This window comes from Myotis nattereri, assembly GCF_964212035.1.
Source record: "Myotis nattereri genome assembly, chromosome: 20".
Classification (NCBI taxonomy): domain Eukaryota; kingdom Metazoa; phylum Chordata; class Mammalia; order Chiroptera; family Vespertilionidae; genus Myotis; species Myotis nattereri.
Window position 1 is genome coordinate 260,403 of NC_138096.1, and position 26,260 is coordinate 286,662.

The 26,260-nt window shown below is 60.6% G+C and overlaps 2 protein-coding genes across 2 annotated transcripts in view; both read left to right on the forward strand.

The window, feature by feature from the left end:
* The window catches only part of KDM5B (lysine demethylase 5B), a 34,244-nt gene extending 33,345 nt beyond the window's left edge, over positions 1–899 (forward strand). The window contains exon 27 of the mRNA XM_081114545.1: positions 233–899. Within this exon, the coding sequence (XP_080970671.1) occupies positions 233–370 (138 nt within the window). The 3' untranslated portion in view covers positions 371–899. The remainder of the gene's footprint in view (positions 1–232) is intronic.
* Positions 900–6,898: 5,999 nt separating this feature from the next.
* Positions 6,899–26,260, forward strand: part of SYT2 (synaptotagmin 2) — a 37,298-nt gene continuing 17,936 nt past the window's right edge. The window contains exon 1 of the mRNA XM_081114416.1: positions 6,899–7,057. The gene's annotated coding sequence lies outside the window, so the exon portion shown is untranslated. The remainder of the gene's footprint in view (positions 7,058–26,260) is intronic.

Below are 26,260 nucleotides of genomic sequence, written 5' to 3' on the forward strand. Positions count from 1 at the left end.
GAAGAAACTCTTCTCTTCCCTCCTTCCTCTTCCTGCTCCTCCAGCATCGCCGCCCTGGCGCCCGGCAGGTGGGGGGTGCGGATGGCGCCGCGGCCCCAGGCAGCCACGACCGAAGAGTGGCTCTGACGCGGCGGCTTCGCTGCTGTCCCCGTGGTGGGGCGGCCGCTCTGAGGGGCCTGCCGGACGCGCCCGTTCTCCTCTGAACACCCGTCTCCCTGCTCTTTGTAACCAGGTGGACTGGGTCCAGTGTGATGGCAGCTGCAACCAGTGGTTCCATCAGGTCTGTGTCGGTGTCTCCCCAGAGACGGCGGCGAGGGAGGACTACGTCTGCGCGCGCTGCGCGGGGACGGCCGCGCCGAGCCGGAAATGAGCCCGCCCCGTGTCACTCCGGACTCCCCGGAGGGACCGCGGCTGCTCCTCAGCAAAGCCACAGGACTGGGTCACACCAGCCTGTACTCGGTGCTATTTCTATTCCGAATGGATCGTTTTCCAGAACTCTTTGGAAAAAAGAAAAAAAACTAAAAAAATTTTTGACACCTTTTGTATTTTTTCCTTAAGAGCCGTTTGTGGTTGTCGGGTGACGTGCTGGCTGTGTGGCGGGTTCCCACCCACCGAAGGCTCGGGCGCTCGCCCCTTCTCACGCACAGCACCCTGCGCGCTGCCGGATCCCCGCCTCGAGCCCAGCTCCGTCTCGTGCCCAGAGGCACAGAAATTCCAGTAAATCCTCGTGGGAGGAGTTCTCCGTTTACTGTTACCATATTGGGAACTTGAGTTTCACTTTGGGGTTTTGTTTGTTTCTTTATCCGCTTTTCTTTTCCTCGTAGACTAGGTTTATTTATCTGAGCAATAACTTCCATGTTGTTTCAGTGGCTGGAATTAAAACAAACTTCCGAACAGTGTGCTGGTGTTGAGCGTGTGGCTGGTTGGCCCGTGTCGGTCCCGGTGTCGGACCGGCGTCCCCGACGAGCTGGTGACCTAGAAAGAGTGCTGAGGGCTGCCCAGCGTGGCTGTCTCCGGCCGCTCCCGCCCCCTTTTCGCAGCTGGTATCACGCGAGGCGGTGGCTTTGTGGATGAGTGCTTGGTTCTGCGGGAGCCACCAGACCGCCGCCCTTCTCACTCCGCCTGGGGCACGTGCGCTGGCCTCTGCCCAGCTGGGCCGCAGCGGCCGTGGGCGGTGCTGCTCACACTCAGGGCCATGGCCCCATCCCAGCCCCCCAAGCGTCAGGATGGGGACGGTGTCTGACGCCTGCTTCCTCAGAGCGGGCAGGTCGCTCCCAGACTCGGAATCCGTGCTCCGTGCAGGAGTGGCCTCTCGTTGGGAACTGGGTGCCGTGTCAGGAAACCTAAGGGCTTGGAAGCAGGGTGTCGCCTGGTCTGACGGGTGATGGGCCCACAGACAGAACGCTCCAGGTGCCGTCTGGATACTGCGATTTGGCCTTTTTAAATGTCCACATCCTTAGCGCCCCGGCCCTGGGGCAGGATGCCTGCTGCCCGCGGCGTTGGGACGAGAGGGATACTGAGGAAGCTGTGCTGCAGAGAGCGTCTGCCCACCTGGCGCCCGCTCCCGCCCACCAGCTCTTGTTCACCTGTGGGTTGTACCCAGTCCCGGCCAGAAGCACCTGTGTTGGGGGTGGGGGGTCTGCCTCGCTGACAAGGGGAAAGCAGGAGTGAGAGACACGGGTCTCTGATGCTGAAGGTCACTCTGCCCGACCCCGAGCCCGCAGACTCTCTCTCGTGGCCGTTTCTAGCTCAGGGCACTGCCTTCAGCCGGCGCCTGGGGTGCCCAGGACTGCAGAGGGCTGTTCCCGAACACCGTGTGTTGCGGGTTCACTGTGAAGCCAGGCTGTGTCCCACAGAAACGCCTGAACACGGGAACGAGAGCAAACACGGCTGCCTTTCCCTGTCGGTCCTCAGCTCGGAGGGGAGCGGCGGTGAGGAGCCTGTGCCCAGGGTCGTCGGGTAAAGAACCTGGTGGGCGCGGGCCCGGCCCAGCGTCCGAGTCAGACTCCGGGCATTTCTCACGCAGCCTCCGGCCTGAGGGAGTCGCCGACGGGCTGTGGGAGGCCGGCTGCTGGCACCTTCCTTCCTTCCAGCTTCCCAGGAGGCTTCTGTCTCGAGGTTCGAGCCAGCGCGGCCTCCTGCGGGGAAGCCGGTAGAACCGAGTCCCCGCTTCGTCCTGCCACGCGGAGCCGAGAAAGGCGAGAGGGGAGGATGCTGAGATTGTGGATCTCGGACTCGAAACCCCATGTTGGGGAGCAGAGCTGAGGACACAGTGAAGATCCCGGAGCGCAGCACGGGGCCTCACAGCCTTGCCCGGCCCTTAAGCCTCCGCTTCCCTAGATGGGGGTGGGGGTGGGGGGGTTACGGGGAAAGAGCCGCCCGAACAAAACATTGTCTCAAGGAGGAACTTCCATCAAGGAAAACTGTTGTAGACCCATTTCCAAAGCTTAAGGGGTCGGTCTGTAAAGCGTGTGTTTCCCTTCCTTACGGAACAGCGGTGCCCGCTCCCGTGGCTGCAGGCGAACGCAGCCACACTTTGATCTCCAGGTGAAGCCAGCAGGAGCCGAGCCGCCCCTGTTCGTTCTGGGCCCCTGTACCAGGATGCGGGGCTGGTGTGACGGGCGTGGGTGTGTCCTGCACTGGGGCAGGATGGGCAGACACGTGATCTGTCCAGGTGAGTGAAGCAAAAGGCCTGTCCTTTGTTCCCTCGGACGGGAAAGTAGAGAAATTTAAAAATTGCTTTTCTGAGGGAACAAAGTTCCTTGCTCTATTTAAAGCAAGTGCCAAAGACACCCCCTCTTCCCAAGGAAACCGAGCTCCTGGCAAACATCCCTGGTTACAAGCCTGCCCTTGCCAGTACTTTTCCGTAGTTCTAGTAGGAACACAGACAATGCAAGCCCCTTTTGCCCAGGCTTGGGAGAGGAAGGGTGACCAAGGATGAAAAAGACGTGTAGCCCGGCTGGTGTTGCTCAGTGGTTGAGCATTGACCTATGAACCAGGAGGTCACGGATTCACAGTTCGATTCCCGGTCAAGGGCACATGCCCGATTGCAGGCTCTACCTCCAGTGGGGGGCGTGCAGGAGGCAGCCGCGCAATGGTTCTCTCATCATTGATGTTTCTCTCTCTCCCTCTTCCTTCCTTCTCTGAAATAAAAACTTATAAAAATTCTTGCACTCATTTCATTGGCTTATGTAATAATTAAAGCAGTCACTATAGAAGATGGACTGTTGCAGAGCTCGGAACAAATACCACGGAACAGGTGAGACGAGAGGAGGCGGCGGGTGCTGGGCGGGCCCGGGCCAGGGTGATTCCTCAGAAGAAGTGAGCTGGTTCGGAGGGAGGGGAAGCCCCGGGTCCGGTGCTGGCAAGGCCTTGAGGCTCCCAAGAGATGCTTGGAGCTCCTGGAGCCGTCCCAGCCATGGATTCAGCCACTTCCAGCAGACGGGATTCTGCTCTTTTAATGCTGCTAGTAGATGGTCACGTGGCCAGGATCCCTTTCACTGAAGAGGTGGCCGGTGCTAGAGAGGGGGCTCTGCAACCAGAGGAGAGGAGACTGACCTGAGCTCCCCCTTGTTCTAGGGGAGCCCCTCCCCAGGGCTGGGCTGGCTCCTTGTTGCAGGCTCTGGCTTTCGACCCGACCCGAGCACATGGGGTCCCCGTGCTGGGGAGCCGGCTTCATGCCTCTCCCTGCCCACACTCTCCTCTCGTTCCCAGACACAGTGGGCAGTGTGGCTTGGGGCCACAGCCACCAGTAGGTCACTTGCTTTTTTTGTGGCCCAGGTTGTGAGGCCCTTGTTTTCTAGAGAAATCTAGTGGCCGTCTCCAGCTTCAGTGACCATAGTCACAGGACAAAATGCCTTACGTGTCCCCCTCACAGTGCCCTGTCGCACAGCGTCACTGGCCTGCCCAGCCTGACTCCATCTCATTCCCATCCCACTCCACTGCCCCCCCCCCCCCATATATTCCTCAGGCGCAAGAGGAAACAGCTTTGGGTGGGACCTGCTTCCAGAAAGGAGGCCGTTTGGGGAGGGGCGGAGATGGGGGTGTGCCTGGATAGAGGCTGGTCTGGAACTTATTTCCGGGGAGCCTCCCGGAGCTATGGCTGAAGGCAACTCTGGCTGCCACTCCAGGCGTGGCCACCAGAGGGCACCATGAGTCCCCGCAAGAGCCATGGATCTTCCTGCCCCTTGGGGTTTGTCTCGCTTAGGCCATTCACCAGGTGAACCGTTAATGCGGATTCTTTCCAATAGATGGAGTCATAGGTATGTTGACATAGATGCGATTTGATATGGATGCTATTGTGTTGTATTGACAAGCTTCAAAACTCCATACGTCAAATTTGCTGAAGGTGTTAGCAATCATAGATATTTTTACGCTTAAAAATGTCAAATTTCATGCCAAAAAAAGAGCATTTTGCGGGAAGTTTCAATTCATTACTTTTATTTTGAAGAAAAGTGCTAGCGATGGAATTACTTTGACTAAAGCACTTTTGATGTTTCTCTTAAAATTATCGTGTTTTCGTCGATTACAAAATCCGAATTATTAACCGGTTAACAATCTGCATGACTAACTGGTCAACAGCTAATCTGCATGACTAACCAGTTAACAATTAATCCACATGACGAACCAGTTAATCCGCATGACTAACCGGTACACCTAGGGGGGGTGCGTGTGGGCAGCCTTCGGTGCGTTTAGGAATACCGGCCCCCCCCCCTGCCCCCCCCCCCCCCCCGCGCCTTGCTCTTTGCTGCCGACCTGGAGGCTGGGGCAGGGAATTCCCGGCTTCCTGCCAGGTGGAGTTGGCACTCTCTCTCAGGTTCCCATGCACCTCCCTCAGGTGACTGGTTGCCTCAATCTCTGAGCTGGTCCAGATGAGCAGCAGGCCCCTCCCCTGGCCGACACCTGGCAGGCAGCATCCCAGGAGGAGGTAGGGGTTTTATTGACCTGATGGGTGACGGCTGGCCACATGAATGAGGCTGAAGTTTAAGAGCCTTTGTTCCAGATTTGCACTCACAGCCCAGGCAGGGGAGGCTGGGGCCACAGCCCAAGGAGTCTGAGTCCCGCGGGGACCATGGGGCCCGCGGTGAGAGCAGAGGAGGGGGGGTGGGGGGTGGAGTCAAGGCCGGAGTTTGAAGCGCAGGTGCTAGGGGCCAGCGAGACAATGGCCTAGAGCAGTGGTTCGCAACCTTGGCTGCACATGAGAATCACCTGGGTATCTTTTAAAATCCTGATTTCTGGGCCTCATCGATCTTCCTTTTTCTGTTGCCCGAGGCCTGGGGGAATAAGCAGGAGGATTGCTGAGCTCCTGATTAGGTCTATCACGGAGCCGCTCCCGGTCCCGACAAATTAAAAGAACATTGAGGCAGTAGCCGGGGACACCACATTTTTCACGGAACCAAATTGATGGCAGCGCTGACTCCTGGCTGGCAGGCAGGCTGCCTTCCTCCGCCCGTCAGTTCCCGGTGAGCTGGTTGGGAACAGGCTGCCGGTGGAGTGGCGGGCAGCCAGCCGGCCAGCGCGCTCGGCTGGGCTCCTGGCTCCCTGCCAGGAGGCTGCGGCCCTTTCTGGCTCTGCGTCCTGCAGATTCACTGTCCGTGTGGGGAGCAGGAAGGAGAGACCGGGGTACAGCAGCTGGTCTGGTCAAGCCACAGTCCTGAGATCGCCTGGCAAAGAGCGGGGCCTGGTGTCCCATCTCAGTCACGATGACAGGCAGACTGACAGACGGACTCCCTCTACCTCCTCTGCCCTTGCCCAGGCTGCGCTGCACGGGGCAGGGGCGAGGGAGGGCGGGCGGGGGGGCTGACCTCCAGGCCTCAGGGCTGTGGGTACCGCCTGCCTCCCCCAGGACTCCCCGAGGTCGGTCGTCGCAGCTCCTGACAGCCGGGAGGTGGCAGCCACTGCCCGCAGGTGCTCTGAGGCCGCCTGATGGATGGCCTCCCGGTTCCACCTGGTGCTACTGGCAAAGTGACGGGAAAAACACCCTCCGCTGCCTCTACCCCAGGGTTTTGCTGTTATAAAGATTGGCTCCCAGACTAAAGCGGATTCTCCAATTGTGCTGCCGGGAAGGGCTGGCCCGCCCCTCCTCCCAGGAAGGGCCCCAGGTTGTCTGTGCAGCCCCCCCCCCCTAGGCCCTTCCCACAGCCACAATCCTCACTGCAAACTTCCCACTTTAAAGGGACATGCCAACGCCAGCCGGTGTGGGTGAGTGGATAGAGCGTCGGCCGGAGGACTGAGGGTCCCGGGTTGACCCCCAGTGGGGAGCGTGCAGGAGGCAATCGATCAATGACTCTCATCATTGATGTTTCTATCTCTCTCTCCCTCTCCCTTCCTCTCTGAATCAATAAAAACATTTAAAAAATAATAAAATAAAATAAAGGACATGTCAGCATGAAGAAACTCGCGCGTGTGGAAACCCTGGTCTTTAACCAACGCGAGCTCCCTCTCTCCCTCCCCGTCCCCTCCCAGGATCCCCTCTTCCTCCAGGCGACACCTGTGGGGGAGGTGTCCTGGGGGAGGGGAGGGGAGGGGAGGGGCTCAGATCGCAGTGGCTGTGGGGGAGGGGCTCCCGGTAACGCGGCCGGAATGGGCCACGAGGCCTGACTCTCCTGACCTTCAGCAGGAGGCCGGGCGCCGGGAGCCTGGGCTGCACTACGGGGTGGGGGTGGGGGGCTGCGAAGGGTGGGCAGGGTGGGTGCAGCCCCCCTCCTCCCCCTCCCCCTCCCCGCCCTTTGCTCTCCCTCCTCTTCCCTCCGCCTGCTGCCCGCCCCCTCCAGCCCCGCCCTGCGCCGCAGCGCGCACCGCCCTCCGCTCCTCCCTCCCCCTCCCCCTGCGCCCGCCCCTCCCTCCTCCTCCTCCTCCCTGGTCCCTCCTCCCGCTCCCTCCTCCCTCCCTGCTCCGCGGGCACCGCTCCGCGAGTCTGCGGCAGAGCCTCTTGGCCGAGTTGGGGCCGGGCCGGCGCGGGGACTGGGCCGGGGCTGGGCCAGCGCGTCCTCGCCGCCCGCCCCCCACTTCGCCCTCGCGCGGGGCCGGGGTCTCTCCTGCTGCTGCGGCCGCTCCGGTGAGTACGCCCCCCGCCCGCGGGGCACCCCGGCCCCGAACTTTCTCCTCCCGCGGGCTCTGCCCAGCCCCGGGCGCGCTGGGACCCTGCGCGCTGGGTGGTGGGAAGTTGTGGGCGAGGGGAGTTTGGACGCGTCCGGACGCGAGGCTCGTTTTGGGGACCCGGCTGCTCTGCGGGTTCAGGGCGGGGGGGGGGGCGGCACGCAGACTCCACCGGCTCCCAGGATGCGCCGCAGCGCAGGGCGCCCCCGCCTCAAACTTGGGGACCTGGTCCCGTCGTGGGGGGAGGGGGGAGGGGGCCCCAGGAAGCAGAGGCCCTGGGTCCTGGTGAGGGTGGGAACACGGTGGGGTCGGGAGGCGCTGGGACAGGGACTTGGGGAGATGCGGCCCCCCCTCCTCTCCGCAAATCTCATGACTCAGCAGGACGAGGGCGTCCTGTCCGCGCCAGCGCCTCCCCCGGGGCTTGGCTCCCACCCGCCCTCTTAGGCTCCTACCTGACCTTTCCCGTTGCCCCCTCCCCTGCTCTTCCCTCGCCCCTATTTCAAGGCACAGGGTTTTTAACGGAAAAGACATCACTTACGCTTCCAGCCCTTGAACCCAGGTCCCCTCCCCCATCCTCCCCCCTTGTCCCCCCCACATCCTGCAGGTGCCTCTGGGACACCCCAGCCCCCGGTATGTGGGGGCTGCCAGAGCCCCCTCTCCCCTTGGCAGCACCCCCTCCCAGTTAGGGAGAGAAGTGGGTGCTCGCAGGCCAGCAAGAGGAAGGGAGAGCAGGGTGAGGGCAGGGCCCACGGGGGCATGAGGATGGGAACGCCTCAGGGTCCGGGTGCCCAGAAAGACAGGCCTGTGGGCGAGGGTCTGACGGGAGATGGAGGTTTCCCGCTCCCCTCCTCCCGGTGCTGCCCCGTGTGGTCTAGGTCGTCCCCAACTGGACCGTCCAGCCCTGGTGACCGGGCACTGCTTCAGAGGGGTGACCGTGAGGGGCAGGGCAGCCCTCAGCCCCACTGCTGTCTCCGCTGCTCAGGTCTGAGCCCAGCCTCCAGGCTGCAGGACGAGCTGCAAAGGAGAGCCATGCCCAGTGCCCCAAGGCCAGGCCCGAGGGCCGGGTTTGAAGGGCAGGGCCGTTCTGATGCAGTGGGACCTGCTGGCCTGGCCTGAGTCCTGGCGGGCAGTGGCCTGGCGGGCACTGCCAGCTGCAGCCTGTGCCGGGACTGGGGGGTGAGTCAGCGTCAGGGGCCCAACCAGGCCTCTGTGGCCAGGCCCAGGGAGTCCAGCCCCACCTCCTCCATGGGCCCCTGGGCAGGACCAGCGCTGCCTGCACCCTCATTCCTGGCCTCTGTCTGCCACCTGCCTGCCTTTGCCCACCTGGCTCTTGGACAGGACTCCAGCCTCATCTAGGAAGCCCCTTGGGGCCTGGCTTTTTCTGGGGACCTCTCAGGCTTGACGCTCACCCCTCCCCTTCCTGTCTTGCCCAAGGAGGAGCTGGGGGGCTGCTGGAAAGTTGGGGGGGGAGGCCAGAGAGAAGTGCTCCACCTCCAGCCTCCCCTGGCCCTGGTCCTGGTCCCCAGGCTGCTCTTGTGAGTCAGCCTTGTTCTAGGAGCTTTTCGGGCAACTTTATGTGGGGGGGAGGGTGGGGAGGGCGGGCAGAGGGGGTGATGATGCCAACACAATCCTCTTTGCAGCCTGATGGTCCTGGTACCCACAGACCAGGACCCAGGACCCCGGGTGGGAGCAGTGTTGGTGTTTATAAATGTGACTCTTACCCCACAGACAAGCTGGCAGCCGCTCCTCTCTGGCTGGTACTGGCTTTCTCCCGGGCAGAGTGTGGACGCGTCGAAAGCACGTCAGGGGCAGGGAGACCCTTTCCGGAGCCAGGTCTGGGTGCCTCTGACCTCCCCCTCAGGCAGCTTCCAGGCGGCTGGGACAGGGCTGCAAGGACCTGGGGGAGGGGGGGGTGAGGACCGCTGGAGAAGCCTCGCTGGTGCCCTCCCGGAGCCCACTCCCACCAGCCCAGGCCCTCTCCTTTCTCTGGATGACGTCCTCTCTCTGCACCCAGTCTGTGCAGCCTCTTGGAGAGAGAGTCGATGGAGGGGTCGTAGGAGGCCTGGGAGTGGGTGTGGGCAGGATGGTGAGCGTGGGGAAATGGTGGGAGCTCAGTGGAGGTCAGCCGGCCCTGGACCGGAGTGTCCTCAGGTAGTCAAGGCCGTGAGGGAGCAGAAATGCTTCCGGTCCTTCCAGAACTTGGAGTTTGGGCTTTCCTGTCCCAGGTTCTAGCTGGAGCTGGGTTTGCTCTCCTCGAGCCAGAGAACACGGAAGCCCAGGTGACAGCGATGCTCTTTAAAAGTAGAGCCTGGATGGCGTGGCTCAGTGGTTGAGCGTCGACCTGTGAACCAGGAGGTCAGGGTTCGATTCCCGGTCAGGCACATGCCCGAGTTGTGGGCTGGATCCCCTGTGTGGGATGTGCAGGAGGCAGCTGATCAACGATTCTGTCATCATTGATGTTTCTATCTCTCTCTCCCTATCCCCTCCTCTCTAAAATCAATTAAAATATATATATATACATATTTAAAGAACGCCTCATAACTGTGACAGGTGTTAGGAAGGCATGCAGGATGTGTTGAGAGCATAGAATGGGGTCATCTGACCAGGTCTGGAGAATTTCACCTGCAAAACAGGTACCGATACCTCACAGCCAAGGAGAACTGTGATTTGGCTGCTGGACAGGTACAGCCAGCGGCATCTTCCCGCTGGCAGGGAGCAGAGAGGCCTGGATTCAGTCACAGGGAGCCTGGGAGGAGCAAGGCTTCATTGGAGAAAAGTCAAGTCAGAGATATTTTTCCTGCGAAGCAGTCGGGTGACTATAGCTGGACTGCCTGCCTGGCTTCCGTCTGGTTCTGCCACTCACCCTGATTTGGGCCAGTTATTCCGTCTTTCTCAGTCTTCCCATCTGCAGAATGGGGACAAAATCCCTGTCTGTGACGCGGGTTGTTTTGGGGGGAGGGTGAAAGGAATCAACTCCTGTAAAGTAGGCCCCGCCCCTGCCCACTGGCCAGGCCTCGTTGGGTCCGCAGATGGGGGAGCACTTTCCACCCGATTTTCTTAAAGATTCGGGGGGAAGAGCCGCCCCAGCTTCCTTGGTGGCTCCCCAGCACCTCACCCTTCTGAGCGTCAGGCCCTTCTTTATGCCTCACGAGCTGCCTCTTGCCAAAGCTTAACTTCTGTGAAGCGTCGGCCCCTGCAACCCTTTTCGTCCCAGGAACTGACAGTCCAGGGCAGTGGCCCGAGTGAGGGAGGCCAAGAGGGCCCTGACCGGTCCCTGTGAGCCTGGACTGCAGGGAGCGCCTGGCTGCCGGCTTCCCCTAAAGAGGCCTGAACTCCAGCAAGCGTCCACCGTTCAATGTCAGGACACAGATGGAGGGGTGGGCTGAATTCCAGGCCCCTCCCGGACTGCCCGCTGGCAGCATAGGATACCGGCCCCTGAACCGCAGAGGTTTCGTGCCACCAAGCAGCCCCCCAATTGTAAGTCGGGCAGGAAAAAAAGGGGGGGTACCCGGCTGTTGTAAGGTCAGGAGAGGGTCTCCATGGGGTCTCTTGTTTCCGCCTGAGAGAGGGTTCATCTGCTGCCTGCCTGCGGAGCATTCAGAGGATGGGCGAGAACCTAGGGGACAGGCTCTGGGGCCTGGGGAAGCACCTGGGGGCTGACGTCACCTCACAGCTGTGAACCACAGTAAGTTAGCGGTGCCCCAGGAAGCACAGGCTGGCTGGGTAGGACTGGTGCCGGCGGGAAGCGTGGAGCTAATGGAGGGGAGGAGGGTGGGGAGTGGGGACGCTGCCTCTCCCAGTTCGACTCTCGTCGCATTAATAAGCTGCCCTGGTTCCTCATCAATCCTGGCGCTGCAGGAGGCAAAGGGAAAACGCAGCCGAGAAATTGGATTAGCTCCTGGATGCTGGGAGCTGCGGCTGCTGCCGGAGGCCGGGGAGCAGCCAGATCTGGCCTGCAGTCACAGCCCGGCTGAGGTCTGGGCTTCTCAGGGCCACTGGTGGTGGTGGTGGGGGGGGGGGACAGCAGGGCTGCCCCGGGGCCAAGACGGTGACAGAGCCAGGTGCTCATCACTGCAGGGGATGGGGCTTCCCCCCGGGTGTCCACAGTGAGCTCTGCAGGCCTGGGGCGGGCAGGCGGGAGAGGCCAGCACCCCAGGCCTAGGCCCCACAGGCATCGCTGGGACAGCAGGTGGGATCTGGCTCTTCGGTGGTGACATGAGATGCCCGAGGACCATGATTCTCAAAGGGTGGTCCATGGGCCCCTGGGAGCCCCCAGGAATTTCCAGCATGGCAGTCGTGTGGTCTGCTTGCAAACTTTAGACCCCAAACCGTTGCAGCCGCCATCTGTGATCAGGAGCGAACGCAGGCGAAGTTGCTTGGCTGCGACCTGCGGCAAGCGCGTTCTGGAGGCGGCATTGGCGGGCTGTGGAGCTCAGAGCAGGAGGCATGGTGGGAAGCTGAACGAGACAGTGGGTCCGGGACTGGTCCCTGTCCTAGTGACAGAGGTCGTGGGTGAGAGGAGGGGGAGAGAAAGGCATGTAAGACAGTATCTGGGCTGATAAACCCTCTCGCTGACATGAAGCGCTCGCTTGAAGCAAGGGCTGCCTGAGATTTCCCCATGGTGACAGGTTCCACCTGTGTCCCAAGTTCTGCCAGTTCCCTGTCCCCAGTGTTGGAGCCAGGACGAGTGGCTGGGACCCCTGGCCTTGCAGCCTCTCACTGGGTCACACTGGTCAGCCCCCCACTCATTCATTCATTCATTTATGCAACAAGAATTCACGAGCAAACACTCTCTGCCAGGCTACAGTGGTGACAAAGAGAGCAAACACAGTCCCTGCCCTCATGACCCTAATAGTCTGAAGGAAGCAAGACATTAAGCAAAAGGATCACACAATTGATTATTTAATTACAATGATGATAATTGGGGTGAAGTAAAAGCTGCTCAGTGCTCAAAGGGTTGACAGGGGGTCACTGGCTGAGTGGGAATAGCGGGTGGGTGGCCACCATAATTCATGGTCGATGGGGTCAGGGCACAGACACTCCTGGGCCTTCTCACGGGTGTCAGGGCACGCCTGACACTGGCACGAGTGTGTGGAGGGCACACCTGTAGGACAGAACACCTGGCAGGGTGGGCTCTGGGATGAGCTCTGAGTTGGGAGGCAGGATCTGGGGGCTGACATCACCTCCAGCTGACCTTGAGCTTGCCACCTCCCCTCGTTCCTTCCTCTGTAAAGCGAGATTTGACCAGCAAGTCCTGGCAGTTCCTTCTCAGGGTCCCAGAAAAGTCTTCGAGGCTTTCAAAGTTCTTCCCCTGGGGAGATAAGAAATGGATTTAGGAACAGGTCTGAGAAGGCTCCTCGGTCACTCCAGGGAGCAGGGAAAGACGGAGAGCAAGGGGACCTTGGCCCTCTGAGCCACACATGGAGGAGTGGGCCTGGCAGGTGGAGCCGGCTGCTGTCACTGCACAGCATCCCTGGAGCAGTGGTCCAGAACTGAAGCAAGCAGGGCTTGGGGGGACATTAGGCGGCACCTTCCTGCTTGTGGGACAGTGACGTTGGGCAGGCGGTTGGAGGGGTGGACAGAGCGTGTCAAATAGATGGCCCAGCAAGGCAGAGCAAGCTTCCAGAGGCCGGCTGGGGTGGGTGGATGACCTTCGTCCCTGCATTTTTCTCCTCGCTGTGCCACTGATGTCAGCGCTGTCTAGAAGATGTCAGTCCTCTTGGAAATGAGTTTTTGAGCATAAACTATCCCCAGTTCACATCTCTTGGTGACACATGTGGCCAACTGTGCAATTGTCATACTCAATCAAATCGAGCCAATGACACCTTTGCTCTCTCGTCCTGCTGTAATATCAACATGGCTTCTGAGAAGTGTATTCGTGGTTGGCAATGTGATTGCTGCGGAGGCTGGGTTTGGGGGCTGAGGAAGGCCAAGGCGCTTTGTGTTTCAAACCCTGAAACAAGGGCTGGAGGTCGGCTCTTGGAGGGTGTGGGATTGGCAGCCCATGAGGCCTTCTTCCCACAGCAGTCCTATCTCTAGAGATGGGGGATGGATCAGAGGCCCCTCTCAAGGATCCTTTGTGACTTGTTGTTACCCATGGTCACAGGCTCTGTGTGGATGTAGGTGTATGTGTGTGTGTGGTGGTGGGGGGGAATATTGCTCTTGTGCATGTGTCTGCCTGCAGATTACACAAGGTCCAATGGAACCCTGCTCCCCACTTCCTCTGTGAAACATACTCCACATCATAAAAATACTCACAATTCAGAAAGGCAGTAGAATTGACCTATAGCATGAAGGACTTCAGGGGATACAAAGAGGATTTCTGAACTGTACACATGGTTAGACGGCTGTGAGAGAAAACCGAACAGGTGCTAAGACTTCCTTCAGGGAGAAGGAAAGTCAGGGACAGGGGAGGTATGAGGAAAGGATATGTTGGCCACCAAGATTCCCTCCACCCCAGGGTTAATGTGGGTGTAGACATGCTGGGGAGAGTTGGCTGTACACAGTTGTCATGGTTTACTGGAATGCCGTGAGTGTATCACAGTGCCGGGGGGAGAGGAGGAGAATAATGCCTCTTGGTAGGGCCTTTCAAATCCACCCACACCTTCTAAAGAGTCTGCTGTTGTCCACATATCCCCCCAATTGTCTTGGCCTTCTCTTCCCATCCCTTCTTCCTTAGAAAGTTTCCCCTTTGAATCAGGTGGCCATGCTCAGCCCAAGGTAATGAGAAGAGGTGATGGATTGGGATGGTGCACAACGCCTTCCCCATGCACTTGGGCATTTCCCCATGTGTCCCCTTGGATTCCGTCTCCACCTCCTTTCTCTGAACCCGCCATGGCACTGAAGGCCCCAACAATGCTTAGAAATCAAACCATGGTGCTCAGGACCGGGGTTCAGCACTGCGGACAGAACCCAGCACAGCCCACACAGGAGGCCTGACTTTCAGCACCACGGAGAGCGCACAAACCCACCCCGCCCCCTCTATACCGGCGCGGAGGGCGGGTTTCAGCACCACGGACAGAGTCGTCCCCAACAAGACAGAAACCGCTAAGGCCGGATTTCAGCACCGTGGACAGCGACGGCCACCGACAGACTGAGGAAAGCTAAGCCTGGATTGAATTGCAGCACCACGGACAGAGCCCCCCCCACCCCCCCCACACACACACCCAGCAGCCCATGCCACTGACTTTCCAGAGACATGGGCGAGGGTTGTGAAAGTTATTTACACCCTTTACGGCCTTAGACCGTGGCCAGGCCACCTCCTCTCTCTGGGACCCCTTCATACTCTGTAAAATGAGGTGGGAGCTCACCAGTGCTATGAACCTGAGTGCCTAGGACTGTCCTCTGGAGGTCGTTGGACATGCATGGCCTGGTGGGGCGGGTGCGGGGGGGGGGGGTGGAGAGCGTGGCTGGTGGGCGATAGGAGTTCAGGACCTCAGGCCCCGGAGTCTGACTGTGGTCAGTGACTCGCATCTCTCTCCAGCATTTTGAAACGTTGAGAGCACAGGCATATTCCAGATACATGGCTTGCAGGAAGGCTGGGCTGCAGTGGGAGCAGCCTGGCTCGATCAAACGGCCCGGGGCCCGGTGTGGGGAGCGGGTGGGCAGAAGCGGGAAACTGCCCAGAGCTCCGAGCCTGGGGGAACCTGTGATGGTGGGAGAGAGGACAGTGTCAGGCTGTGACTGTGGCCCGTGAGCCTGAGAGTCCTACTCCAGGCCTCTTGGTTCATCCAAACAGGGTCGTTCTCCTTCCAGGCCCAGGGAACCCTGCAGGGAGCGGGAGGCTCTTCCCCTCTAGTTTCTTTTCCCCGCCCTCCCCCATCTCCGTCTCTCCCTGGACCCACGGGCTGTGTGGCCTTAGGCGAATCAGTGCACCCCTCTGAGCATCCTTCCGCTGCACATAAGGCCACTCTGCAGGGCGGTTCTACGTGCCCAGGGGGCAGGGCGCCTCCTAGGAGAGCGGGGTTCCTGCTCCGTCCGCCATCAGCATCCCGCGTGCCCCTCCCAGACACCCCAGGGCTGCATGCTGGATCTTTATTTGCCCAGCGACCCTTCCTGGGGGTCCACCAATGTTCTGAATGGTGGGCAGTGTAGACACCCCCCAAAGCAGGCAAGTCCAGTGCCAAGAATTAAGAACTGTGGGCCCCTGCCCCCCCCCTGCAAAGTACAACCCGAGAAGGCTACCCCCCCAGACCCCCTGCACAAAACCCACTTCTCCTTGGGGAAGTAACCCCCTCCATGGGTGTGTGTGTGTGTGTGTGTGTGTGTGTTCACCACCCTAAGTCAAGTCTCCTTCCACCACCATTTATTCCCTCTTTCACCTCCCCCAGCCCCCAGCCCTTTGGCAATCACCAAACTGTTGCCTATATCAATGAGGTGTTTTTTGTTTGTTTAATCCCTTCCTTTAATCCCAAGCCTCCTCCCCTCTCACAGCTGCCAGTCTGCTGTCCATGAATCTGTTTCTATTCTGTTTTTTTAATCTTTATTGTTGAAAATATTACATATGTCCTCCTACCCCCCCCCCACTGACCCATTCTTGCCCCCCTGCCCCCTCTATTTTATTTGTTAATTTTGTTTATTATAGTTCCCATATGAGTGAAATCATATGGTATTCGTCTTTATCTGATTGGCTTATTTCACTTAGCATAATTCTGTCCAGGTCCACCATGTGGCCCCAAAGGGTACGATTTCCTTCTTTTTTTTTTTTTTTCCGCCGACCCCCTCCATGGCTCTGCGAGCCAGGGAAACCCAGGAGTCCCACGCCGACCGAGAGGGCAGCATGAAACATCTGGTGACACACACCCGCCACGGTCCCGGCTGAATATTTCACCCCGGAGCAATGATCCATTAGTCACCATCAATTATTCATCCCCATCAGAGCTAGGGACGCAGCCTGGGAGCAGCTGCAGCCAGGACCCACGCCCACTCCACCTCCTCCCCCGAAGACAGCCAGCACTCTCCCCCACCCCCGCCCACTGGGGGTCCTCCTGGGCGCCCACCTCTGAGCAGTGCCCGGGGGAGTGAGGTGGCATCGCACCACTGAACAGATGGCCAGCCAGTCGCAGACCATTCTGCACTGGGGTCCAGGAGCCTCGAATAAGGATTTCCAAGAACGGGATGCAGACATGCTCTCGTTACCAAGCCGACGAGCATATTTGGCGGCAGGTTGATGGAGCAGACGCGGCCAAAGGTGCTGGGCGATGTGCCCTTGAGGAAGATGCCCGCTGCCCGCCCAGCTCCAGCCCCCTCGGAAGGTCACCTTTCTTCAACAGAGGTCCCAGAATCCGGGGTCCTCAGAGCTGAAGAGAAAAGGCCCTCGAGGCCACGCCAACAGTGCCACAGGCGCCCTTCAGCCACACACGGGTCAGTGGCCACCTGGCCTCTGTGGACAGTTCTAACCCTGCACCATCCATTCAGTAAATATTTCCTGAGCATCTTCCAAGTGCCCGGCACTGAACGAGACCCCAGGCTTATCCCCAAACGGACCCAGCTCTCGCTCTATCAGAACCCTCTTTCTAAGCGTGGGTCCAAACCCATCTCCACGGACCCTATGCTCCCAGAGCCTCATCAGAAGTGAGATGCAGAGTCCATTCTCTTGAAGACCAAAGCCTTGGGCTCACTGTGGTAAGACTGGGACCCAGCTTGCTCCCGCAGGCTGGCCTTGTACCCCAGCACTGCCTGCCTCCCTGTTTGGGCAATGGCCTTGGGAACGGATCTGAGCAATGGGTACTCCTGATGCCAGGAGTTTAGGCCCCCAGTTCCCTCTCCCCCCCTCGCCCCCCAAGAGTGTTGTACACACATGCACACAATGGGCTTCAGAGCCATGTCTGCAGCCTCAGTCTCTTGGCCTCTTCGCTCCACCCCACCCCCAGCTCCTCTCCTCCTCCCCTTCCCCACTGACCCTGAGGGAATGATGTCACTGGGATCCCAGGATAGAATTTCAGCCACCAGCAGCCCGGTGTCCTGTGCCTGGAGAAGACTGGCTGATCCGATGTGGGAGGGGAGGGGATGATGGGAACAGCAGTGTGTGTGTGTGTGTGTGTGTGTGTGTGTGTGTGTGTGTGTGTGTTGGGGGAGTGTGTGTGGGTTCTCCCTTGCATTTGTGAAGTGGTGAGTGATGTCCTCTGTACGTGTGCGTACGGGTCTGCACTCGTCTCCTTAGCTCAGTGGTTCTCAACCTTCCTAATGCCGCGACCCTTTCATACAGCTCCTCATGTTGTGGGGACCCCCAACCATAAAATTACTTCGTTGTTACTTCATAACTTAATTTTGCTACTGTTATGAATCATCATGTAAATATCTGATATGCAGGATGTATTTTCATTGTGACACATTGAACGTAATTAAAGCATAGTGATCAATCACAAAAACAATATGTAATTATATATGTGTTTTCCGATGGTCTTAGGCGACCCCTGTGAAAGGGTCGTTCGACCCCCAAAGGGGTCGCAACCCACAGGTTGAGAACCGCCGCCTTAGATGGAGGACAGCAGGGAGGGGCTGAGTGAGGGGGAAATGCAACTTGGGTGGCTAGGAGGATTTGGGGTAACCCTCCCTTGGTTGGGCACCCGCCCCTCCTCCCCTCCTGCCCATCAGCTGTCACCGTGTCCTGTGGGGAGAGGAAGCGCCATTCACAAGATTCCAGAGTGCGTCCTGTCCATGCGTCTCCTGGAGGGGGGCTGGGGTGCTCTGGTTCCCTGCTCCGGCAGCAGTTACGCGATGGCCCACATTAATTAGACGCCTCAGGATTTTCACGTTTGGTTTTATGAAGCTCTATATTTAGCCAGCATGTCTGGAACCCCAGTCTGAGTGGCGGTGCTGTGCTGGTTCCGGGACAGAGCTGGGCGGCCACGGCCCGGCTGCAGGGAGCCCCGGCCAGGGGACACCGACCAGACAATGTGCCTTTGGAGCAGGGAGATGGACGTGTCAGTCGTGCGGGGAGGCCTGGCGGCTTCCAGAGGAGGTGCCATTTAATAAACGTTTCGAAGGGACGGGCACAAGGGCGTCCTGGCAGAGGGAGCAGTGGCTGAAGCAGGGGTGCGGGCTGGCAGGCGCCGAGGCCCAGGCTGGGCTGCGGGCGGGGGGGGGCGCGCGGGGGGGGGGCAGGTGGGCGTTGAGCCCCATGGAGAAGGGGCCTGTGAGGGTGTGGAGCGGGGTGTGATGTGACCAGGTGTGCGTGTTAGGAAGTTCTGGTGTGCAGGGGGTGCAGGAGCAGGGGAGCAGTGGGGAGATAATTGTGGAATGAATCTAGGTGAGGGAGGATGAGGGGCTGGGCCTCTGGGAGACGGAGTCTGCATTCGAGAGCTAATTAGGAAGAAGAATGCGCCAAACCTGATAACCAATTATAGGTGAGAGGTGGAGGCGGCGCGGGGGATCCCTGAGCCCCGCAGCCAGGTGATGAGTGTGGTGTGTGTGCGGGCACGCATGTGTGCATGTACTCACGTGTGTGCATATGCCCATGTGTGTATGTGCGAGTATGCATGTGCTCATCGGTGTGCATGTACTCACATCTGTATGTGCCAATGTGTGTGCACATGCATGCGGCCATGTGCGCACACGTGTGTTCCTGTGTGTGTGCATGCATGTATATGTGTGTGCGTGTGTGAATGGGTTAAACGTGAGTTTATCTGTGGGTGGGAGATTGGGGAGGGTTTCGAGCAGGATCCCGGCGGGGGGGGGGGCCACTGGCCTCACACAGAGTAAGGACAGGGTCCCTGGGAGCGAGGCTGGGCCAGGAGGAGGCCTAGGGAAGCGGGTGCCCGAGGAGCGGGTGGGTGAGCCAGCGCCGTGTGCTGCAGCGGTTACCTGGCACAGCAGACTCCCCGTGACACTTGACGAGACACTGGTAACAGAGCACCTCCAATTAGTGGCTTAAAACAACCCCGTCTTTGCTCTGACGTCTGGTTGGAGCAGGGCCCACCGCAGTGGGTCGTCTCTGTCCCGCACGCTGCCAGCCTGCCTGGGGCATGCGAGCCCAGAATGGCTCGTTCCGTGGCCACAAGGCAGTGGGTGCAGCCGAGGCCGTGGGTGGGAAGTGGGGGTGCAGCCGAGGCCATGGGTGGGAAGTGGGGGTGCAGCCGAGGCCATGGGTGGGAAGTGGGGGTGCAGCTGAGGCCGTGGGTGGGAAGTGGGGGTGCAACTGAGGCCGTGGGTGGGAAGTGGGGTGCAGCCGAGGCCGTGGGGTGGGAAGTGGGGTGCAGCCGAGGCCGTGGGTGGGAAGTGGGGTGCAGCCGAGGCCGTGGGGTGGGAAGTGGGGGTGCAGCCGAGGTTGTGGGCTGGGCTGCTGTCCCAAGCGTCACTGTCAGCATCGCTCAGTGATCAGAGCCTCATGAAACCCCCTCGGCTGCGGGGGAGGGGACACCGACCGTCTCAGTGTCGCCGTCAGTCACAGCGTCCGGAGAGCACGTGGGGCGGGAGAGACCCCCCCACAGGTGTGTGGGGCACGGTGACCTCACAGAAGGTGAGACCTATTCTTCGTCCACCGGCCTCTCTCGGCGTCACGTGTGAACTGTGGGACGGAGCTGCCCCTTTGGTACGCACCGTGGCTGGTGTCTCGGCTCCGGTCCGGGGAGCGCTGCTAGCGCATCCTGGGTGCGGCTTCAGCTTGACCTCCCCTCCCTGAGGCCAAACACTGGCCGGTGCGAGCTGCTGTGGGGAGAGCTGTCGAACTGTCAGATCCAGAGAGCGGAGCCTGGCCACCGGGCGTGAGACGCAGGGCTCAGGGCCTCTGTGGGCCTGCGTCTTCAGCAGGCAGACAGGTCAGGTGTCGGTGGGAATAGAGGGGTGGGTGAGCCAGGAGCTGGGTGGGAGGGAAGGGGGTCTGGGGCAGGGTTCTCGCCTGTGAGAAGCCAGTAACCCATTGGGGAGACGCACACATGCCCACGGGGTGGGGACGCCAGGGAGCTCCCGGCCACTCCTGCCTGGGAGGCCTCTGCAGGTGCCAAGCCTGCGGGCGCGTGGGTGTCGGACGTCCAGCCTCCAGAGCTGCGAGAAATGCCTGCTGACAATCGGCTGCCTGTCCGTCTCTGGCATTTGTGAAGCCGCCGGACGGACCAACGTCCGGGTGGGGAAGGGGCAGCGAGTGCCCGGGGGCGGGGCTGGGTGTGATGGAGCGAGCGGAAGCTGTGGTCAGCGTGGCAGGGCCAGGCCAGCGGCCACGAGGTCACGGGAAGGGCACTGGCAGCTCTGGAGAGTTTGGCCACGGAGCGGTAACGGGTTTCCTGCTGAGAGGACTCCTGGGGCCCAGCACGGACGTGCCCCCGTCAGTGACACAGACGTGAACGTATGCAGCCTGGCGTGTCCACGCATCGCTTCCAAAGCCCACGCCCTGCGTGTCGTGTGTGCCCAGCCCCGGGCGTGCGCTCTCACCCGGCTCACGCGGGCCCCGCGGTCACTGCCCTAGAGCTGCCCATCACCCGCTTCTCAGCCCGGCTTCTGACGGCAAATGCGATCAGAACTCTGCAAGGAATTGTCCTCTCCGCTGAGCGTGAACGTGCCACATAAATCTCCCGCCTCGGGTGAATCTACAGAAGCGGGAGGTGCATTACAGGCGCCGCAGGCGGTGGGGGGACGGGAGGAGATGTGCGAGGGGCAGGGTGGGCGTCACCCCGCGATGACAGTGACCGGGCTGCAGCCTCCCTGCTTGGGGGATGCGTCCTGTCGGTGGAGGCTGTCGGACCCCCTCCCAGGACGTGGGCGAGTGGGGTTCAGACACAGAAGCAGCCCCATCCTGCGCTTGTTCTGGGAGGAAAAAACACCCAGTGGGGTCGAAGCTCAGTCCAAACATGACACGCAGCCCCGGCCGGGGTGGCTCAGTGGCTGGGCATCGACCAATGAACCAGGAGGTCACAGTTCAATTCCCAGTCAGGGCACATGCCGGGTTGTGGGCTCCATCCCCAGTGTGGGGCGTGCAGGAGGCAGCCGATCAGTGATTCTCTCTCATCATGGATGTCTCTCTCTCTCTCTCTCTCTCTCTCTCTCTCTCTCTCTCTCTCTCCCTTTCCTTTCCTCTTTGAAATCAATAATAAAAAACAATCAATCAAACAAAAACACAGGCAGAGAATGGGAACAAAGGAGGAACTCTGTGTGCAGAGCAGCGGTCGGGCCGTCGGTCCCTCCCTGTCACGCGGCGTCCCCTACAGCTGCCGTCAGGCACGAGGGGTGAGAGGTCCCGTCACCGCCAGGTCCCTCGCCTGCTGCTCAGAAGCCGATGTGGCCGTTACGAATGGCGTCCTCCTCGGGCGCTCCGCTTCCGGGCAGGGCAGTAATTAATCCTGGCGGGAACTCCATCCATCTTGATTTCGTGCCCAGTGTCCTTGCACCCCGTCCTCCGTCCGTCATCTGTCTGCACAGTAATGACTCCAGAAAGCATGTGAATTCCTGGTGACGGCACCTGGGTGGGGTGGAGGGGACCTGCGGCTCGCCCGTTACTGGGAGCCCCAGGCAAGTCCCCCAATGTTCAGCCGCAGCTCTCTGGGTGCCGAAGGGAATATGGCGACACGGGGGTGGGGGGTGGGGGGTGGGGGTGGGGGGTGGAGTTCAGTGCCCGGTTCTCCCACTTTCCTGTTTCCTGCAGCTCTTCTCTGTCTGGGCTCCTGGGTCTGCTGAGTCCCTCCACCTGCTCCCAGCGGTTCCCTGAGCTGCAGGTTAAATTCTTTTTTTCTTTTTTTTTTAATATTTTTATTTCAGAGAAGAAGAGAGAGGGAGAGAGATAGAAACATCAATAAGAATCATCGATTGGCTGCCTCCTGCACACCCTCTACTGGGGATCGAGCCCACAACCCGGGCCTGTGCCCTGACCCAGAATTGAACTGTGACCTCCTGGTTCATAGGTCAACAGTCAACCACCAGGCTGCAGGTTAAACTCTTACAGTCCAGCCTCCCCAAGCACTGACCCCTCACTCTGAGGCCCGCTCATGGCCTGGGGGTGCCCTCCGGGTTGCCGGGGGCCCTCTGACTCATGAGCGCCGCCCTGTGTCTGTGAGTAAACGCGGGCCGGCCAAGGTCTGGGGCGGAGGGTGGCGCCATCGTGAAGGTCCGCTGGGCCTGCCTGGACCCGCAAGCTCTGAATCGTCAGATCTTCTCTTTCCACACAAACCCGGGAAAGTCCTCGCCGGGCGGGTGGCAGGGGCACGGGGACGCCCTGACCCGGACGGCCGGGCTCGCGGACAGCGGCCAAGCGAGAGGGGCGAGCTGCTGTCTTTCTCCTTAACCACGGTCTTAAAACCTGTTAAAGATAGAAGTGAACGTTAACCGGTACTTCTAAACGGTGTTGGAATGCACGGTTTGATGCGAAACTTGGAGACGTCACGATGTGGGCCGGTCAGGTGACTCGCAGTAGCTGATCTGCGTGTGGAATTGACGCGTGTGCGTTTATGAACGGAGCCTTGACCAGCCCGAGCCGCAGGGAGAGCCCCTCGTGCCTCCGCTGAGACAGAGCCCTGCTGGTCTCATTCCCCACGCAGACCCGTGCGTGCCCCGTGCTGTGCTGTGCGACGGCCGCCTCCATTGTGTGAGGCCCCGAGATCAGGGCCCCGTCTGGCCGCCCTTGATGCCCAGACACTGGCGCAGCCTCGGTGCCCAACGGGTACTCGAGGGGTTGGACACGTGAATGAATGAATGAATGAAGTAAAGGCACCAGCTTGACCCCTGAGGAAGTGAGGGACCGCTGGGAGCCTGTCAGCCCCTCTGCAAAATCAGGCGGGGGTGGGGGTGGGGGGTGAGCCCCAGAGGCCGAGTGTGTGTGAAACCCCGGGCTGGCGGTGGGAAGGGGCCAGCCTGTGGAGCATCCTCCCTGAACACCTGCCCCCTCGGAGCCGAGACTGGCGCTGGCAGCCGTGATGGATGCCGGGTTGGCTTGAAAAATGGAGGCCACAGGCTGAGCCAGCTCCACCAGGCGGCTTGAGGGCCCCGCGCGCACGATGTTCGGGGTTAGCCCGTCCTCACGTGATTATGAAGCCTGGGGTTATGTCGGGGCCAGGGCGGGACCGGAGGAGAAAGCAATGCTGATGCCCGCGGTGAGGAGGCAAGAGCTGGGGAGCGGCCACGCCACCCATCCCGATGCCCCACTGGGTGGTCCCCGTGGGCTGCCCTGCGTGTGGGGGCAGCAGCCTCCTGACACTGGCCTCTGTCTTGGGGTTTGGAGCTGGGGGCCCCCAGGGCGGGTGTCCCCGAAGGGCCATCTCTTCCTCGTCCTTTTTCTGACAAGGAGGCTTCACAGGTGTCAACCTTGGCACTGAGCACACGGCCTGGCAGCGAGTAGGCAGGTGGTAGCACTGAACGAACAAAGAACGAACGAGTGAGTGAGTGGCCCGGCCGGTGTTGCTCAGTGGTGAGCGTCGACCTAGGAACCAGGAGGTCAGGGTTCGATTCCCGGTCGGGGCACAGGCCTGGGTTTCGGGCTGAATCCCCAGTGTGGGGCGTGCAGGAGGCAGCCGATCCCTGATTCTCTCTCATCGTTGATGTTTCTCTTTCTCTCTCCCTTGCTCTCTGAAATCAGTAAAAAAATACATTTTAAAAATGAGTGAGTGAGTGAGCGAGTGAGTCATTGTTACACGTGTCTGTGGCCCGAGAGGGCAAGGGCTCCGGCACCTGATCCGCATCCGGTAGCTGCTCGTTAGCGTTTGCCGGGTGGTGAGCTGACCTGGGGAACTGGTTGCACATGGACGGGTTGAGGCAGGAGAACAGGGAGCACAGCCCTGCATGCGGGGGAAGAGGCTGGGCGGGGCGAAGGGCAGGGCCGAGGGCTGCACCCACACAGTCCTCGCCCTGGGCTCGGCCCCTCCCCGCTGCCCTGTGTGCAGTGTGGTCTGGGGAACCCATGTCACATACCAGGGCGCCTGAGCTGACCCTATGGAGTCAGAGTCTCTGGGTGCGGCCTGGGCACCGGCACTTCTGGGAGTTCCCGGGAGACGGGTGATGCACAGGGACTGGGAGGCGCTGGGCGGGCTGCTGTGTGGGTGTCCTGCTTCACCCACTCTCCCGGGCGGTGGCAGGGAGCCCGGGAGCAGCCTGCACCCAGGAGGGCCTGTGGGCACTGTCCGTAAGCCTCCCTACAGCCTGTGCAGCGAGCCTGGTACCACCCAACACAGACAGGAAACAGGCTCAGAGAAGTCGATGAAGCTGCCCTGAGACACACAGCACTTAGAGGGAGTTGGGGCCAGAATCTGGGCTGGTGAACACGATGCTGCCTCTCAGGGTCCCCTCTGTTTCCGGTGGGTGCCCCCCCCCCAGGCTCACCCCACCCCCCTCTCTGTCTCTGGAGCGAATTGAGCTTTTTCTTTTTAATATGTTTTTTAATTATTATTGATTTTCAGAGAGAGAGGAAGGGAGAGGGAGAGAGAGCAACATCGACACGTGAGGAACGTCATCGATCAGCTGCCTCCTGCACGGCCCCCACTGGGGATCGAGCCTGCAACCAAGCAATGTGCCCTTGACTGGAATCGAGCCTGGGACCCCTCAGTCCGCAGGTCAAAGCTCTATCCACTGAGCCAAACCGGCCAGGGCAAGCCAGCCTGAGCCTTGATGGAAACACACAGGCAAGGGGGGGGGTCCATTTGTTTTCATTTAAAGACCCACCAGCCACACAGCGGGCCCTGCAGGCACCTCCTGTTCGGGGCCCAGGGAGTCCAGTGGCCGCGGGGCCAGGTCCTGCCTGCAGCTGCTCTCTGGGCCCTGAGCTCTGCTCCTGCCGCGACGTACCTGCCGGCGGCTGTCACCTGCTCAGCAGATGGCAGACTGGTGGCTCCTCGCCCTGAGCTGTGCCCAGATGGGCTCAGCCGTGTCCTGGTTGCCCTGAGCCAGGCCATCTGTGCCCGAGAGAGACCCAACACTCTGAAAGTGGTGCAGAGAGAGCTCCGGGCAGGCCAGACGCAGCTTCCCCTGGCCCTGCAGAGCGGCTCTCAGAGGCCGGAACGCGCCTCTATCCCGGCCACATGCTCTCCTCTGGGCCATCCCCTCTGCTCCCTGTCCTCAGGGAGCCCCTCCCTCCGTCTCCTGGTCCTGGGGAACCGAGAGGGGGAGGGGGGCACTGGCAGGGATGGGTCTGCCCCTGCCCCTGCGCTCCTCCTTGGGGTTCATTCTCATGGTCACTCTCATGGCTGATGGAGGGAACATGTCACCTTGTTCACTGGGAAGCAGAGCTGCCCTGAAAATTCCCTTAAAATGAAACGCAAGCCCAGCCGGCGTGGCTCAGTGGTTGAGGGTTGACCTGTGAACCAGGAGGTCACGGTTCGATTCACGGTCAGGGCACAGGCCCGGGTTTGGGCATTGGCAGGGGGCACATGGGAGAGAAAGACACCCTGAGACCCTCAGCAGACCCAGCGCTTGAGACTCCAGAGGGGGCATTGCTGTCCGCCCCACCCTCCAAAAAAATCTCGGGGAGAGAGAGAGAGAGAGAGAGAGAGAGAGAGAGAGAGAGAGAGAGAGGTTCTCGAATCTCAAGGTGTCCCTGCCTCTGAGATGGAGCCAGAGCCTCCGGGGACCATGGAGCTGAGAAGTGCTCCAGTTTGACAGACATCATCTCCCGCCAGCCTGCGTCCCGGCCTTGGGAAGCAGCCCAGCCCCTCGGCCTCCCGGTCCCACCAGGATCAGAGGGTGGGGGGCTGCACATGACGGGGGGTGAGAGGTGGCCCAGCCCCTGAGCAGGAGGGCGACGCCCCAGCTCCAGGCCACCTCCTCCGGAGGCGATGGGCTGCACAGTTCCCTGGGAAATGAGGACTTTTAGGAAAAAAAACTCACAGCAACAGACTCCGCTGAGCACCGCATTGCAGTGCCTGTGGGATCGGAGCAGCTGCTGGCTGCTGTGTGGGCTCCACGCGTCCCTGCCCGGCCTGCGCCCAGGGCCGAAGGCGGGGGAAGTGGGTCACCAGCCCCCTGGCACCCCTCTGCGCTCTGGGCATCGGCAGGGGTGACAGCTGGTGGGGGCGACGGCAGGGGTGCAGTGGCCCGACCCCGGCTGTGTCTGCGGCCTTTGTCACACACCCTGGTTATCTGTCATCCGGGGCTCCTTTCGCTGGAACCTGCAGGCCCCAGCGCTGACCACCCCCCCCCCATCATCTCATCATGTCCTCGTTCTCCCCACAAAGGGGCCACACAGCCTCTGCCCCCACCCACCTCCGTTCTGCGGCTCACAGACTCAGAGCCGAAACTGTCCGGTCCAATC